Here is a 17,226-nt window from a genome sequence, read left to right as displayed (position 1 = left end):
TTCCAACTCACAGGTATACCTTAAGAGGAGAAAAAAGTATAAAGGGGTCTCCTCACACGGCTCAGTATATAAATCCAGTGAAAGAAGAATCAAGTAGAGCAGGTAGGTAAATGTAACATTTGTGATCTATATTTCTAACATTGTGGTCAAATATATTTGCTCCCTCTATGACATAAAAGACCTGACATTTCTTGGGGCAGCTGTCAGTCTGGTTGTTCTCTACAGAATCTATGTCCAAAAACAACTGCCATGGGAATGTCACTGCTGTGTTCAGCAGAAGGAGAGAGGCTCTTGATGTGCGCCTTTGATCAGGCCTTACTTTCTAAGGTATTACCCAAAGGGATAGCTTCAGAGGCATTTCCCAGTCCAACACACGTTCAGCATTCACAGAGGAATGGGGACATTTTGCCAATTCATCAACTAACAGGATTAAGGCTGCCTGATACAACCCCCCAGGTGAACTTCACAAAATGATAACTGATATTTATGACACCACAAATTATTTTTCACATATATTAAGTATACTTATAGTTGTTTGGTGACCCAGTAACACTTGTTGTACAAATACACATTGCAGTATAAAGTTCTACACTAACCTAAACAGAGTATAGTACTAAACCAGGCCTAATAATTTGATACTGATCAGAGTCTGTGTAGGGAACGTTCTACACAAAGGCATCACTAGCAAAGACTGGGCCACAGAGCAAACGTTTGACTTAAACCCCCACCCCCACACAGCATAGTGCTCTCTTTTCTGGCACCCACATGGTATAACCCACCATTTGAATATACTATAATATTCTACAGTGGCTTCTCCAGACAGTATAATGAGCACAACTCCCATGTTAAGAAAAAGGACTATAAAGCAACAACTAATGGCATGTACATTCCATCCTACCGTGTGATGTGGGTGTGGCTATCAAGGTTGAATTCACTGTACTCACTCTTACACTCACACTTCATTCAAGCTGCAAACTGAGTGGAAATCACACTCCAGCACAATCCAAATTAAGATGGCGAACACCCAGCTCCACTGGCTCCAATGGTATGACACAGTTCTCTTGGTATCAGTAGTTTTTTTTTAGAATATTAGGGCTTGTCTCATGTTTCAGAGATCCCTCCCCTTTGTTCATGAGTTAAGATATTTCTTTGTCAGGGCAACTTCTCCCTCCATATGAGGTGAGGGGTGAAATGTTTCTTCTTTGTCATCACTGATTTTGGGAAAACTTCGTTCCTAGACCTTTCCCACACCTTATCCAGAATTAAGTTCCTGAGTCTGGCAGTTTTAACCCCCCTTCTGCCTTATGCTAATTCAAAGTAGAGAACCAATCATGGACTTAAGGTCAGAGGTGACAACATAAAGATAACGTTATGATCAGGACTAAGACACCAAAGACATCATCAAAGTGTAAACACATAAACAATATAATTAATTAGTTAATAATTAACACATACACACACATAAGGCTTTTCTTTTTTCCAATCAACACTTCAAGACATTCAGCCAAGTTGCCACTTCCTTAGCAAAAGGAGAAAAGGTTGCAACCAGTGGCGTAACTAAAGTCTTATGGGCCTCAGAGCAATCTTTTGTCCTGGGCCCCCTACCTCATCCCTACAGCGAATTCTTGATAGTTATAGTTACGGGTGCTAAGGAGTTTAATCAACCTTAGTGTGGCTAGGGTGATCTGTGGGTCTCCTTGGCTTATGGGCCAAATGGAAGCTGCAATCTCAATACTGGTACCAGTGCTTATGGGCCCTTTAAGACTCATGGGCTCGATGCAACTGCACCCCATCAAATTATGCCCCAGGTTGCAGCTCACCATATCAATCAAGAAAGAAAAAGCTCTCGATAGAGATGCCAGGACTGAAAACATGACGTTACCTGTAGGTGATGAAAGAACAGAGACAAGAAGTCCAATACTTGGAAAAGTAAGGCCCCATAAGAGCATACTTCCAGTGATGTGCTACTTTGTATGTCTCTAATTTTTTGGAATTAAAATAAGAGTTTTTCATTCATGTGGACAAATGCTGGATATAATGCTTCCATTCTTGTGACTTCCTTAGAGAAGTGATGTAAAGCTATTTTCATGGTGTTATGGACCCTGAACTTAATGCCCATGATAAAGGCATTTACTATATGGGTGATTTGTATCTGAAATGATCCCCAGTGATGGATTTTCACTTGGATGCTGATTATATAGTATAAATACCTCCTGTGTGAAAACGCTTTTGGAATTATAGCCAAAATTTCCCAAACCTATTTTATAATGATTTCATTAGAGCATTATTTGCTGAAAATGCATAAAATTAACTTTAGTATGAAATGAAGACCATAAAGTTAACACAGCATACTTACTATAATTGTTCTGTAATCATAAAAAGACATGAGGATATGAGTACAGTAATTATCATTACCGTCCGCTCTCAGGAGAACATCATCAAAGGCGCGGTGCGGGTCACTTGGTGGGTATTTGTATACATACGATGATAATTAGGATACGCATTTAGATGGAAGGACAGTTTTAACTGAAAGCTAATGGAATACTGCCAGCCCTCATTAGGCTTATAAAGCATTAACCCCAGTGTTCTGAAATTATAGATAAATTAGTTATTTACCTATTAAAATGCCTACCTATTTTACCTAAGCGGAAGTAGTCTAAAACCAATGAATATATACAATGTGTGTCAGCAATAAACAGATGCTTGGTTTGCAAGGGAGTTGGAGTCGGAATTGTGGAATCAGAGTAAGAGTTGACTTCAAAACTAAAAGTCAGCTTCAAAATAAAATGATTTTTAATTTCATAATACAATTATTAAATTAATTAGTTGCATAGTTTGTTGCATGTTTACTTTCATAGAAATTCAATCATTGGCTTTCTAATGAATCAGAGGGCTTTTACTGCTTCTGACTGATCATAGCTGACAGCCATTTATGAAGGAGTCAGAGTCAGGTTGTTTAAAAATAGAGGAGTCGGGGTAAGTGATCTGGACAACTGACTCCACAGCCCTGCTTCTGATCAGAGAGGGCACGCTTTCTGAATCTGCACTCCGCAGCAAGGGCATCACAGACACTTTGTGGACAAGGAGTTAGTGCACACTTATTGAGAGGATGACGGCCCCTGCAAGGGAGACTCTGATTGAAATGGGAAATCCATTCAAAAATATTGGGGGTCCACAAAATCAGACCCCCAATTTCCCTGTGGATAGCTGATCAATTGCTAACTTGGTCCAATACATCTAACAAGAGAAATCATTTAAGTTAGGGGGCGTTCACACTACCGTTGGAGTCTTCTCAGAAGTGTCCATGGCTATTGTCCGTACAAGTTTTAGCAATGCACACTAGCTGGTCCGTTTGCAATTTCCATTCATTTCAATGGGATTTTATCTTGTGCCGTTTGTTTCCTTTAGTGTCCATTTACAACCATGTCCGTTTTCTCAAGCAGACAAAAAATACTACGTTGGACTTTCCTGTCTGTTTGAAAAAATGGACAGTAAGTGTCCGTTTTTTTTTTTTTTTTTTTTTTTTTTTTTTAACATTGAGGTCTATGGGCAATAGACATAGACCATAACTGATAGCCATACGTTACTATCCGTATGGGTCTGCTATGATAGGTGTCCGCTTCTTTTTTTCAGACGGACACCTTCTGAGCGGATACCAACGGTAATGTTAACCCTACCTTAGTGTAACATGTTACTGAACACTCTACAAACTTGCTGTCACTAGATGTTTCCCTTCTAACTAATTTGCTGTTCACTCCCTGTATCTAGAGAATTTCTTTTTTTTTTTTTTTTTTTTTTTAATTTTTAATGTAGATTGTGAGCCCCACATAGAGCTCACAATGTACATTTTTTCCTATCAGTATGTCTTTTTTGGAATATGGGATGGAAATCCATGCAAACACGGGGAGAACATACAAACTCCTTGCAGATGGTTTTATGCCCTTGGCAGGATTTGAACACCAGGACTCCAGCGCTGCAAGGCTGCAGTGCTAACCACTGAGTCACCGTGTGGCCCCTAGAAGAGAATTTCTATCTTTAGTTTACTATCAAAATGAATATGGATTCATAATGAGTGAAGGTACGGGGGGGGCTGTACATGTCATTACGAAGATTTCTCTATATATTGGAGTGAGAGGATTTTGCAGCATCTGAAAGCACTTAATGTTAGAAAAGTAAACTATGTGCTGGTATCTACTTTTGGCTGCTTGTGTTGTTCCTGATGGGATGTTAGTCATAGAGAGCAGGCAGCTTACCTGACTGTGCTCAGATATCTTTTTTTCGGTGTCAAGGATCTGTTTATGTGCATTATAAGTAGGATTTAGAGTCCAGTTTCCAGGGCTATTTATTTACTTTTTCATGGTTACTATTGGCAGAATTAGATGTAAAGAAACAAGTAGTAGTAGTAATGGATATGAGCAGGGCAGATTGCTTCATATTGCACACTCCCCAAACTTAGGGAGAAAAGTAAAATGTGCTTCAGCCATGATGTGATTATTACCATGATAAAAACAGGATAGGAAACCATCTATAAAGAGTGACACAGTCAGAACAGAAAACGAATTCTTTAAAACTACAAATGCAGATAGAAAAAAAATTAAAGGATCTTTGCAAATGGTCTTAAAGAGGACCTTTCATGTCCTCAGACACTTGTGGATTATACACCGCTAGAAAGCCGACAGCGCTGAATTCAGTACACTATCGGCTTTCCTGTTATGTGCCCCAGGGGAGGAGCTATCAGTAGACAGAAAAAAGATGACAGTAGATTGAAGGAAACAGTATAGAACTGTGGTAGCAGATTTCAAACAAGGTTTATCTGTATTTGTGGAGACACAGATCTGCATAGGAGCTATAGCCATAAAATGGAAAATCCTGTATTTTAATTAAGATCATTGTCAAAATGCATATTGCATCTGACCAAAGAACAAATTGGTTGCAAAGGAGTATTCCATCTTAATCACCTATTGTATAGCTTATCTATATGATCATGTAAATACTGTACTTGATCCCCCTTACTTGCACTGCACACCAAATTCCCCTGTTGCAAAAGTTAGTACCACATTTTCACATTAGTTAATGTAGCTTATATAACATGCATCCATAAATTCAGTTTTCTATCTTAATTGCATTTGTGGCAGTAATACAGAATAATATCCAACTAAACCTTATTTAAAAAACTGTGACAAAAAAGAATCAAAAATTAGTTCTGTTACAATAAGGAGAAGTATAAATGGATAGCACAATCTATATTGCATGCCCATATTCTTGGCTAGTGTTTGGAAACCCTGTGAATAGGGGCATTTGTATTACCTGGTAATGATTGCTAGGTGTGGGGGGCTCATGCAGGCTCCCATGAAGAGTACCACATTCTCATGTCGTGTTTGTCGGTAAGCCATCACTTCCCTTTTAAATGCCTTCAACTGGTCTTCATTATCCCGCTCGATGTCAATGAGCCTGATTGCCACTTCACCATGCCAACGTCCATGATACACTAAACCAAAGCGTCCTTTGCCAATCATTTCCCCAATTTCCAGCTGCTCAAATGGAATGTCCCATTCTTGCAAAAATATGCTGGTTTGACTGGCTTTGCGGGGAAAGTTCCTGGCCGAAAGCAACAGATGGTTCATCTCCTCAAAGTCATCTTCAGACTCGTCTGCTTTCTCATTGCTTTCTTCATTCTAAGAATAAATATGAAGTTCAGTTTCTGGTTATTTCATTAAGAATGACAATAAAACACAGCTGACAAAAGCCAACAGTCAATGAAGGATTCTGTACACAATAATGTTGTGTTAAAAAAGCAACATTATATATGACAGATTATAGTTTCTTCCATTACAGAAAATTCATAGCTGCTCTAGGTATTTTATTGCTCTAAGGAAGCCAACTCTAACCAGAAGGGCAAGTTGTTACTGCCATTAGAGGGTTACTCCAAGGTAGAACTCCTATTTGGTAATTACCATGAAATTTTGGGTACCCTACCCTCATGAAAGAAAACACTTTTGAGTTTAAAATATAAGATGCACTGAAGGTTAAACCTTAACCTAACAGTGTTTTTCCCTTGCCTCTATTGCTCAGATATTGCAGTTTTTGTCAATATACAAGTGAGCTATTTGGAGCAATGAGGGCTTTCCCATTACAACAAAGAAGAGAGTTTAAATACCTTCATTGCTTGATGAGCTCATTTGCATATTATCAAAAACTGTGAAATCTTAGCCATGGTGGCACCGATTCACAAAGGGATACACTGTTTGATTCAGGAGACCCTAACCTCTTTCTGGGGGCACTTAGTAGACAAACTGGGGTCTGGTGACAGATTCCCTTTAAAACTGTTTTTCCACTTTTAGCACCACTTGTGTACTAGAGATAGCCATCTCAGAAGTTCAGCAGAGCATGCCCACTACCACTCTATACAGGAGGTCCTCTTGCAGACTTCTGTTCTCTTAATCACTAGAGGTTCCAGCAGATCGACCTTCTTGTAATTCATCACTTATATTGAAAAACCTATTGTTTAAGCTGAATCAGTCACCAGAACATTCCCTACTGTAGGACAATCAGAATCACACAAATAAAATGTTTTTTTAGACTACCCAATTTGTGTCTCCATTGCAAAGATATTAGCTTTTTCCTGATACATTAATGGAGTTGCCACCATTTGTCTCATCACATCAAAGAGCTACCTCCCTGTTAGGATTTACAGGGCCGAGCAGCAGTGGTATAAATATTGGGATAGCAGCAGTAACGGCTGTCACAGGACCCAGGACACTGGGGAACCAGGCAGGCCCCTGATGTTTTTTGTTTTTTTTTAATAGGCTGTTACCTGCTGGCGTAATCCCAGCAAGTAATGGGCCCTATTAACTAACTGATTCCCACGCCTTCTCACAGCCACCTGCAATTCCCCTTCAGCATCCCATATCATGTCGCTGGGGCCTCCTGGAGGGATGAAGGGGAAGAAGAGGCGGCTGTGAGCAGGAGCAGGGATCGGTAGGTGAGGCTGCGGGCCTGTGAACTTCAACAAACACTACTATCAATACACTCTGGGGTCTTTTCAGAGGGTCATGGGAGGTGAGGGAACATTAGAAACACTGTCACTTTTCTCTACTGTGCTCCAGTAGTCTTCAGGCCTCGTTGGTGATGTCCAAGACATCAAGTGGGCCACAGTGACGTCTGGTCCAACATTGAAAAGGATCGAAAGCAGAAGGGAGGGCACTGGAGACCAGGAGAGATAAGTAACATTGTTTTTTTATGCTTATATCCTCCCCTGGGTCTCTGATCAGTATATTCTGGGGTCTGAAAAAACCCAAAGTATAATAATAGTTCATGAGTGGTTCACTCTGGGACATAATAATGTATGCAGGGGCCACTATGGGGAATAATACTGTTTGCAAGGGCCACTGTGGGGCATAATACTGTGTGCAGGGTCAACTATGGGGCAAAATACTGTGTGTAGGGGCCACTGTGAGGCATAATAATTTGTGCAGGGGCCACTTTGGGGCATAATAATTTGTGCATGGAAAACTATGGGGCATAATACTGTGTGTGTAGTAACCACTATGGGGCATAATACTGTGCTCAGCGGCCACGATGGAGCATTATACTGTGTGCAGAGGCCATGGTGGGACATTATACTGTGTGGAGGGGCCGCTATGGGACATTATACTGTGTGGAGGGGCTGCTATTGGACCTTATACTATTTAGAGGCCCATTGGGAAATTATAGTGTGTGTAAATGGGGTGTTATACCATGTGGGGGCCAGGAAAGGGGGCGCTATGCCGTGGGGGGTGGGGTGGGGCCCAGGTCAAAAGTCTTTGCTAGTTACACCACTGCGAAAGAGCAGGAATAGACGAATTGGGCATTGGAAAGCCCTTTAGTGTGAGATTTCCAATGATGTTCTCATAGCACCAAGCAGTTTATTAGCATATCAGGAAAAAGGCTAATTGCTTTGCAAAGGAGGCACAAAAGAGCATTTTATTCAGATGAACCCTGACTATCTGACTGTGGAAAAGGGACTGTTGTGATGACAGATTCCATTTAAATCAATTTTTTTATGTTAGTTTTGGTGTTGTTTTTGTTTTTTAAATGTCATTATTTATACTTTTTTTAATCCTGAAGTCTACACTGGGCACTAAGCCTAATTATAGGCTGCCTTTTCCTGTTCTGTAGAGATTACTTCTCCATACATAAATGTTTCTATATGTTATATCTGTATCACATCCATAAACAGATGTCAGTGACAATGAGTCTTCTCCAGACTATGGTCCTATGGTCAATGTGGTTGCTGTAAATTTCCCTGTAGTGACGCTTACTGCTGGGTCGCCCTACAACTGACAGATGAATGCTAGAGTATCCTATCTAAAAAAAAAACCAACTTTTATCCTTCTAAAACATTGATTTAAAGCAGACTTGAAAAAGACTTTCTGTTAAAGTGATATATACCAAATAAATTCAGAATAATAAGTAGAGGAATATACAATATTTTGGTGAATATTTATTTTATTTGCATATTTATGTCCAGTTCATAGTTATATCTGCTCTTGTAAAATATATGCCACTAAATGTGTTTATCATTCTAAAATATGCATCTTTTGTTTGTGTTTCTTTCAATCATCAATGTGCGCTCCTCCGGCATTATGAGTTAATATTTATTGAGCTGAATTGTTCAAACAAAAATACTAAAAAAAATTAATATTTCATATTGGGAAATGCTGTGGTACTGGTTCTTTGGGTTTTGCATAAGACCACATGACAGTACAATGATCAGTAAACTACCCTGCTGAGAAATCAGGCAGTACTTCAAAGGATTTAGGGGGTCATATCTAAAAAAATAAATAAATAAATAAATAAATAAATAAATAAAATCATAGTATTGCCCTCAGGAGCCCTATTTCAGTTGCATTGTTTTCTCAAATTTGGAGATTACTCAATAAAGGCATCTGAATTTCCAAACTTTAAAATTAACACAAAAAAAGAAAAAACAAAGCGCTATATAACAGGATATGTATAGGCAGCACATAGGTCATAAGTAGAGATGAGCGAGTAGTGTTCGATCGAGTAGGTGTTTGATTGAATACTACGGTATTCGAAATACTTGTACTGGATCGAACACTACTAGCTGTTCGAAGTTTAAGGTTCGATGCAGAACCAGCGTTGATTGGCAGAATGCTATACATTCTGCCAATCAACGCTGGTTCTTCTCTTACCTTTAGAAGTCTTCTCCGTGCAGCGTTCCCGCGGCGTCTTCTGGTTGGAATTCTCTCTGCTCAGGCGTCGGGCCGGGCAGAGCCGACTGCGCATGCGCAGTCGGCTCTGCCTAGGCCCCAATGCCTAGGCAGAGTGAATTCCAGCCGGAAGAAGACGAGGGGACGCTGCGCCCGGAGAAGACTTCAAGGAGAATCCAGCCCAACCGTCACTCGTGGACTTGGTAAGAATAATTTTATCTAATTTTGCCTACCCCTGAACCGAGCATTTCCCCCCTAGACTATAATGGGGTTCGAAATCCGTTCAACAGTCGAATAGTGTGCGGCTGTTCGAATCGGATTTCGAACCTCGGACATTTTAGTGTTCTTTCATCTCTAGTCGTAAGGGGGTGCTGGGAGCACATTCTATGAGGGTCTGACTACCACCCCACTCAACAACGTAGGAGAAAAGAGAAGTAGAACTGCACTCCAAAAGTGGTTATGCTTCTTAATACAATTCAATGATGTACATAGTACAACGTTTCAGGTTAATACTCTTCGTCAGGAGAATATGAACATATACCATGGAGAAAAATGTGTATGGTTGCCCAGTTGGTCAGATCTGTGGACCGTAGTGGAGACGTTAAGAATTAACAGGTCAATAGGTAAGGTCCATCTGTGTAGAATCCAGAGCGTAGGGCTGGATTAGGGCTAATTAACGTAGGGCTAATTGTGTTACCGCAGGGTCAGTGAGGACGCTTGAATGAGGTCTCCTAGTATGGATACAGCCCTAGTGGTAACACAATAAGAAGGCAGATGGACCTTACCTCATGACCTGTTGCTTCTAAATGTCTCTACTACAGTTCAATCTGACCTTATCTGAACAGTTCAATCTGTGGGCAGCAGGTCCTCTTCATTTTGTGGGTAAAAACTCAGTATAATTCGTTCAGTGCTTTTAGTCCAGTAGATAGTCTTAGTGTTAATTGAAAGCATTGATTGCATAAATGTACATACAGAGATGGTTGTCTCTCAATAAGTAAGACTGCTCACCCCACCCAGGATAAACGGCAATTAAAATGAAAAAAATACTAGTTATACAAAGTCCAGTCATATTAATGTGACCACCGCCTACTTTTGACGTCAACATTAAATAACCAATCACAGAAGGCACGTGTCATCAGCCATCTGGGTGCACTCATCATTGTGGAAGGCACGATGGATCAACACACGTAGGTATCTATCCTTGCGGACCATGTTCACCCCTGCATGCAAATTGTTTTTCCTCAGGATGATGGCATCTACCAGCAGGACAATGCGACGTGTCATAAAGCTCGCAGTGTACGTGCGTGGTTCGAGGAGCACCAGGATAAGTTTACCGTACTCCCTCAGCCAGCAAATTCCCCTGGACTTAAACCCAATTGAGAATCTGTGGGACCACCTCGATCGGGTTGTTCACGCCATGGATGCTCAACCGCGTAATCTAGCGCAGCTGGACAGGGCACTGGAGTTGGCATGGCTCAACATCTCAGTGAACATCATGACAACATCCCCTCTCTTCCTGCATGTCCTGCAGTGGTCCTCTCTGCGAAAGGTGGTTATTCTGGATTTTGACAGGTGGTCACAATAATGTGACTGGACTATATATATCATATAGAAAACTATACACAATATCAATCTGCTCAGCTCCTGCTCTATAACCTGCTGTCCACATTTCAGACTGTATGTTCAATACAATTTCTCTATAATGCTTAACTATTCTTCCACAGTTAAGGGCAGAAGAATAGTAAGACAAGTCTACTCCACTGCCTATGGGCAAAAAGATGCCTATGGGTGAGATCCTGGGCTGTTTTAGAGACATTCATCGATCTGTTCACTTTCATGATACAGGAGGTCACAATTACCAATATGGCAGCTGCCACTGATCCAGTATTTCAAGAGATTCTTTGATACAAAATCCAAAGTTAGATTATGAATACATCTATGCAGAAATTTATATTACACTATATGTTCTCTGAATATATGTAGCATATGGTGCAAAAAGTAATAACACAAAAAACAACAATACACTTTGCTGTCCTTCAAGACACAAACATTGTTATTCTACCTCCGATGTTGGCTCCACTTCAATTTGAAGTAATGGATTTCCTTCATTACTGGAACAGATAATAAAAAATTCAGTTATAATTACTGATATTTGGATGATGTCATGGGAACAGGACAATTAACATAATAGAATTTGTGACTGACAAAATTTGCTTATTAAAGTCAGAAGCGCTAGCAGGAACATATCAGTACATTAAGGTGTGCAGTTTTCTAAAATTTTTAATGTGTACTTTTTTTATAGCATCACATAAAGCTCTTGAGCTTAAATGCAAAATCTGTAACAAGCTCCGCCCCACCGATGACATCACTGCTTTTATATTTGTTCTGCAACTTTGTTAGATAAATTGGTGTGTGTTATTGTGACATTATTGTGTGCTTTTACAATCATCATGTACATCATTTGTGTCACTGACACACATGACAGTGTACATGACATTGCTCCTTGTATTCTCCCTGTACAATACACAGAGACATAAGTACAGGCCAAATATATGAACTTGCTTATGGTAGAGGTTGGCTCCATTCTTTGCTTTGCTTTACTTGTAAGAGGCAACAATTTGCTCAATACCCTGGTCTCTGTAGAAACAATGTAGACTTTGAGATAATAATCAAGTTTTCCACACCCATGCATCCTTTCCTGTGAAATGAGTGTTTTTTTTATGTTTTTCTTCTATTCCACTTCTGTCTTGGCACAGAGGACGGATGTTTCTTACATAAGTGAATATCATTCCACTGATCTGCTGGTAACCTCTGTGGCTTTCTGCTGTACTTTTGTCTGTTTTCACTAAAGATTCAGCAGATGAGAAAAAATGTTTAATAAAATCATCGACATTTAAAGTATGTCTGGGAGAATGTTGGAAAAGTGCACAATATTTGTTATCGCAATCGCAATGAAAGCTATAGTTCCTCTACTTCCCTTTCTCCTATCTCTGATCGTTTTTTGGATCAGATGGGTTTTTTTTTTCTCTTTTTTTGTTCTTTTTAATATTTGGCAGGCTGTGAATAGACTGTAACAGTTCGCATCACAAGATTCACGACTTACTGAATGGTTCTGGCACATACACGGCATGTATTTCTAGTGTTTTCATGCAGGTAAAGTCAAGTATTTGCTTTGAGAAGTAAAGCTGATTAGGAAATGTACTCAGAACTACTCCTAATCCACGGAAAACATTCATTTGTTCATCTGATGCATTCTTTCCATTGCCAGTCATTTCAGTGAAAAATGTCCTCATTCTATACATTCCCGTGAAGTTATTTAATGCCTCTTGTATATATCATAAATGCATGCTTAGAAATAATACAATCTGACGCCTTTTAAGGGGAACCTGTCACCAGTAAACCTACAGCACTGTAAGGTAGGGTATATAATATGCTTTTAGCTTTCCCTCTATTATGTTAAAAGGGTATTCCCATCTTAATAAATTAGATAGGAGGCATCCGATCGTTCCGATGCCCATCAAATTGTGGTCCCCCATTCTTAATGGAGCAGTGGTTGGACTGGCACGTTCACTATTCCATTCATTTCAATGAGAGTGCCAGATATAGCGGACGTATAGGGCTGGATACTCTCATAACTAGCATATAAGCTTTTAAATATAATTCCAGTTTGGCCCTATTTTAGCATGCCAAACTGGGCAGCCATAGATAATCTTCATAAGGTCTCTATGGCTGATGTGTATGTCAATGCACAAAACAAAGAGTAGAACTTGATGACGCAAATAGACCCATTGTCAAATAACTTTTTTTATATAACAATGTAAAATAAGTGATCTGACTCTAAGCTAGGTAAAATATTATTTCTCTGTCACTGAGACAGATCCTGCTGCAAAGACCTCTGGCAAAATACTGGTTCTACCTAGGAAATTTGGAATGGGCTGCTCCTTTCCCTTTCTATAACCTTTACATATATAGAAAACTATAGTTATTAGAGATGAGCGAGTACTGTTCGGATCAGCCGATGAAATGAATGGACGTAGCCAGCACGTGGGGGGTTAAGCGGCCGGCCGCCGTCAAAGCGGTAGTACCAGGTGCATCCATTCATTTCTATGGAGCGTGCTGTTTGGATCGGCTGATCTGAACGGTACTCGCTCATCTCTAATTATACAATGATTCATAACACTGCCTTAAACTACTCCTTCCCAATATCTAAGTTGAAGTTTTTCCCTAAAATTTCTGAATTATTAAATGCATTTTTCAATAAATAACAATGATGGAGTTCTTAAAACTTTGCATTGTAGTATTCCTCTGTTATTCCCCTTTGAAGCTTATAAATAAACATCCAACTGGGCATTACCAGGTGAGGTCGTCTATACACAATCTCATACAATCTGCAATGACTGGACACTGTCAGACTGTGTAGAGACACCCCCAATCGGTAACATCCAAATGAGCATTACCAGATGAGGTTGAGAGTATACACAATCTCAGCAATGACTGGACACTATCGGACTGTATATAGACACCCCCAAACGGTAACATCCAACTGGGCATTACCAGGTGAGGTGGTGTGTATATACAATCTCAACAATGACTGGACACTATCAGACTGTATATGGACACCCCTAATCGGTAACATCCAACTGGGCATTACCAGGTGAGGTGGTGTGTATATACAATCTCAGCAATGACTGGAAATTGTCAGATTGTGTGGAGACACCCCAACCGATAACATCCAGATATCAATTTGCTCATAAATTTCTAGGGGCGATAACAGGGGTAAAGCACAGCATTCTAAGAAAAGATGTTCATGAAAAATACAATTATTTCCTACAATAGACATGTCTGGAATTTGACAGGTCTTCTTTAACTTTTTCCTTTCCAGACTGTCCAGCTAAGAAGAAACACTGACTGTCGTAAATATCTTTTGCTGGCATCCACAACAGCTGATTAATAATGGATAAAATGGCTGTCATAGCACGACCCCCTATATACCATATACACATAGCGTTGTTACTTAATGATGTATGTCAAAGTAGACATTTTCCTTACTAAACAAATCTGTTTGCACTTGATAATATACTGAGTTAGTTCAGTATTCTGTCATTCTTTACACTTCTAAAATGAAAAATGCTGCGGACATTCTGCTGTTAAAGGAGAAAAAGTAATACATAGCAATGCGAATGTGAATAGCCATATCAGTGCTTCAAATAACGGCAGAGAATGTATGCCAAAGTAAAGAAGATATCAATATTCGCAAACAGGATTGAAGTACACAGAATATTTATCAAACCTGTGCAGTTCCTAAACCTGCTAAGAGCAAAGATGAACATGTTTGCGTTCTGCTTTAGGTAACCTTATTAAATAAACCTGATAAAGCGTATTCTGAATACTGGCAAGATCAGGTAGTGGTACTAAAGATAAAATGTAAATGAAGAAAAGACAGAAGTCGCAGCCCTGGTTATTGCCAATTCATTTTATTTTCTCTGTTTATACAGCTGCCCACACTGCACCCTGCCGGAGGATTAATTTATATCTCTTATGTTATTTGGTCTCTCAAGCTAAACACTAAATCTCTTTTTATGTTTTCATCATTAGTCGAAAGGATGGACATAGCATATTTATGGAATCCAGACCTGGAAGATGCCAGCTGAGAAAAGAACTTGAGAACCTCACATAATAGAATACAAAATAGTCAGACTTAAACTTATGCAAATAAACTTCAACTGAAGTTTGTTGAAACTTCAACAAATGATGCAGCTACAGTTAGGGCCAGAAATATTTGGACAGTGACACAATTTTCGCGAGTTGGGCTCTGCATGCCACCACATTGGTTTTGAAATGAAACCTCTACAACAGAATTCAAGTGCAAATTGTAACGTTTAATTTGAAGGGTTGAGCAAAAATATCTGATAGAAAATGTAGGAATTGTACACATTTCTTTACAAACACTCCACATTTTAGGAGCTCAAAGGTAATTGGACAAATAAACATAACCCAAACAAAATATTTTTATTTTCAATATTTTGTTGCGAATCCTTTGGAGGCAATCACTGCCTTAAGTCTGGAACCCATGGACATCACCAAACGCTGGGTTTCCTCCTTCTTAATGCTTTGCCAGGCCTTTACAGCCGCAGCCTTCAGGTCTTGCTTGTTTGTGGGTCTTTCCGCCTTAAGTCTGGATTTGAGCAAGTGAAATGCATGCTCAATTGCGTTAAGATCTGGTGATTGACTTGGCCATTGCAGAATGTTCCACTTTTTTGCACTCATGAACTCCTGGGTAGCTTTGGCTGTATGCTTGGGGTCATTGTCCATCTGTACTATGAAGCGCCGTCCGATCAACTTGGCAGCATTTGGCTGAATCTGGGCTGAAAGTATATCCCGGTACACTTCAGAATTCATCCGGCTACTCTTGTCTGCTGTTATGTCATCAATAAACACAAGTGACCCAGTGCCATTGAAAGCCATGCATGCCCATGCCATCACGTTGCCTCCACCATGTTTTACAGAGGATGTGGTGTGCCTTGGATCATGTGCCGTTTCCTTTCTTCTCCAAACTTTTTTCTTCCCATCATTCTGGTACAGGTTGATCTTTGTCTCATCTGTCCATAGAATACTTTTCCAGAACTGAGCTGGCTTCTTGAGGTGTTTTTCAGCAAATTTAACTCTGGCCTGTCTATTTTTGAAATTGATGAATGGTTTGCATCTAGATGTGAACCCTTTGTATTTACTTTCATGGAGTCTTCTCTTTACTGTTGACTTAGAGACAGATACACCTACTTCACTGAGAGTGTTCTGGACTTCAGTTGATGTTGTGAACGGGTTCTTCTTGACCAAAGAAAGTATGCGGCGATCATCCACCACTGTTGTCATCCGTGGACGCCCAGGCCTTTTTGAGTTCCCAAGCTCACCAGTCAATTCCTTTTTTCTTAGAATGTAGCCGACTGTTGATTTTGCTACTCCAAGCATGTATGCTATCTCTCTGATGGATTTTTTCTTTTTTTTCAGCCTCAGGATGTTCTGCTTCACCTCAATTGAGAGTTCCTTTGACTGCATGTTGTCTGGTCACAGCAACAGCTTCCAAATGCAAAACCACACACCTGGAATCAACCACAGACCTTTTAACTACTTCATTGATTACAGGTTTACGAGGGAGATGCCTTCAGAGTTAATTGCAGCCCTTAGAGTCCATTGTCCAATTACTTTTGGTCCCTTGAAAAAGAGGAGGCTATGCATTACAGAGCTATGATTCCTAAACCCTTTCTCCGATTTGGATGTGGAAACTCTCATATTGCAGCTGGGAGTGTGCACTTTCAGCCCATATTATATATATAATTGTATTTCTGAACATGTTTTAGTAAACAGCTAAAATAACAAAACTTGTGTCACTGTCCAAATATTTCTGGCCCTAACTGTATGTATCTGTAACCAAGATCATTGAAAATAAAGCTAAAGACTCTTCAGATTTGGCTCATGGACATTATTCGCTTTAGATTCACCTTCGATCAGGCAGAATCGCTGGTCACTCCTGGGAAACACTTTATAAAGCCATCACTTCACATTTAAGCCAAGGCCCCACGCTGCCAAAAAACGTGGAAAAGACCAAGTTTTTGTCTGCTGACTTTCTGTCTTTATGATACGGAAAACACCAGCGTTTCCATAGGTATAACTGACATGCTAAGATTTAGAAAAGCACTACAGTTTTCTGCCGTAGATATCTTTCTGCAATGCGTGGATGGGATTAACCAGAATTTAAACACCCATGTTTTTTGCTATATATTCACCATGTGGGGCCCTGATCTTAAAGAGGACCTTTCATGTCCTCAAGCACATGCAGTTTTATATACTCCTAGAAGCCAACAATGCGCTGAATTCAGTGCATTGTTGGATTTCCCGTTATGTGCCCCGGGGGAACAGTTATCTGTGCATTTACCGATAGCTCTTCACTGTCAGAAGGGCGTTTCTGACAGTCTAACTGGGGATGCCTCTCCTGACTTTACTGTGTGCAGTGCTATAC

General features: G+C 40.0%; 1 protein-coding gene across 2 annotated transcripts in view; it reads right to left on the bottom strand.

Annotated features, from left to right (window-relative positions):
* Positions 1-17,226, bottom strand: part of KSR2 (kinase suppressor of ras 2) — a 360,999-nt gene that overhangs the window by 70,130 nt on the left and 273,643 nt on the right. For both annotated transcript variants that reach the window (XM_075273321.1, XM_075273328.1), the window contains exons 13-14: positions 11,275-11,323; positions 5,308-5,675 (exon numbers count right to left, since the gene is read on the bottom strand). In XM_075273321.1, the coding sequence (XP_075129422.1) occupies positions 5,308-5,675; positions 11,275-11,323 (417 nt within the window). The remainder of the gene's footprint in view (positions 1-5,307; positions 5,676-11,274; positions 11,324-17,226) is intronic.

This window comes from Leptodactylus fuscus, chromosome 1 (genome assembly GCF_031893055.1).
Source record: "Leptodactylus fuscus isolate aLepFus1 chromosome 1, aLepFus1.hap2, whole genome shotgun sequence".
Classification (NCBI taxonomy): domain Eukaryota; kingdom Metazoa; phylum Chordata; class Amphibia; order Anura; family Leptodactylidae; genus Leptodactylus; species Leptodactylus fuscus.
Note: the sequence above shows the minus strand (reverse complement) of the source record. Positions and strands in the feature narration are given on the sequence as shown.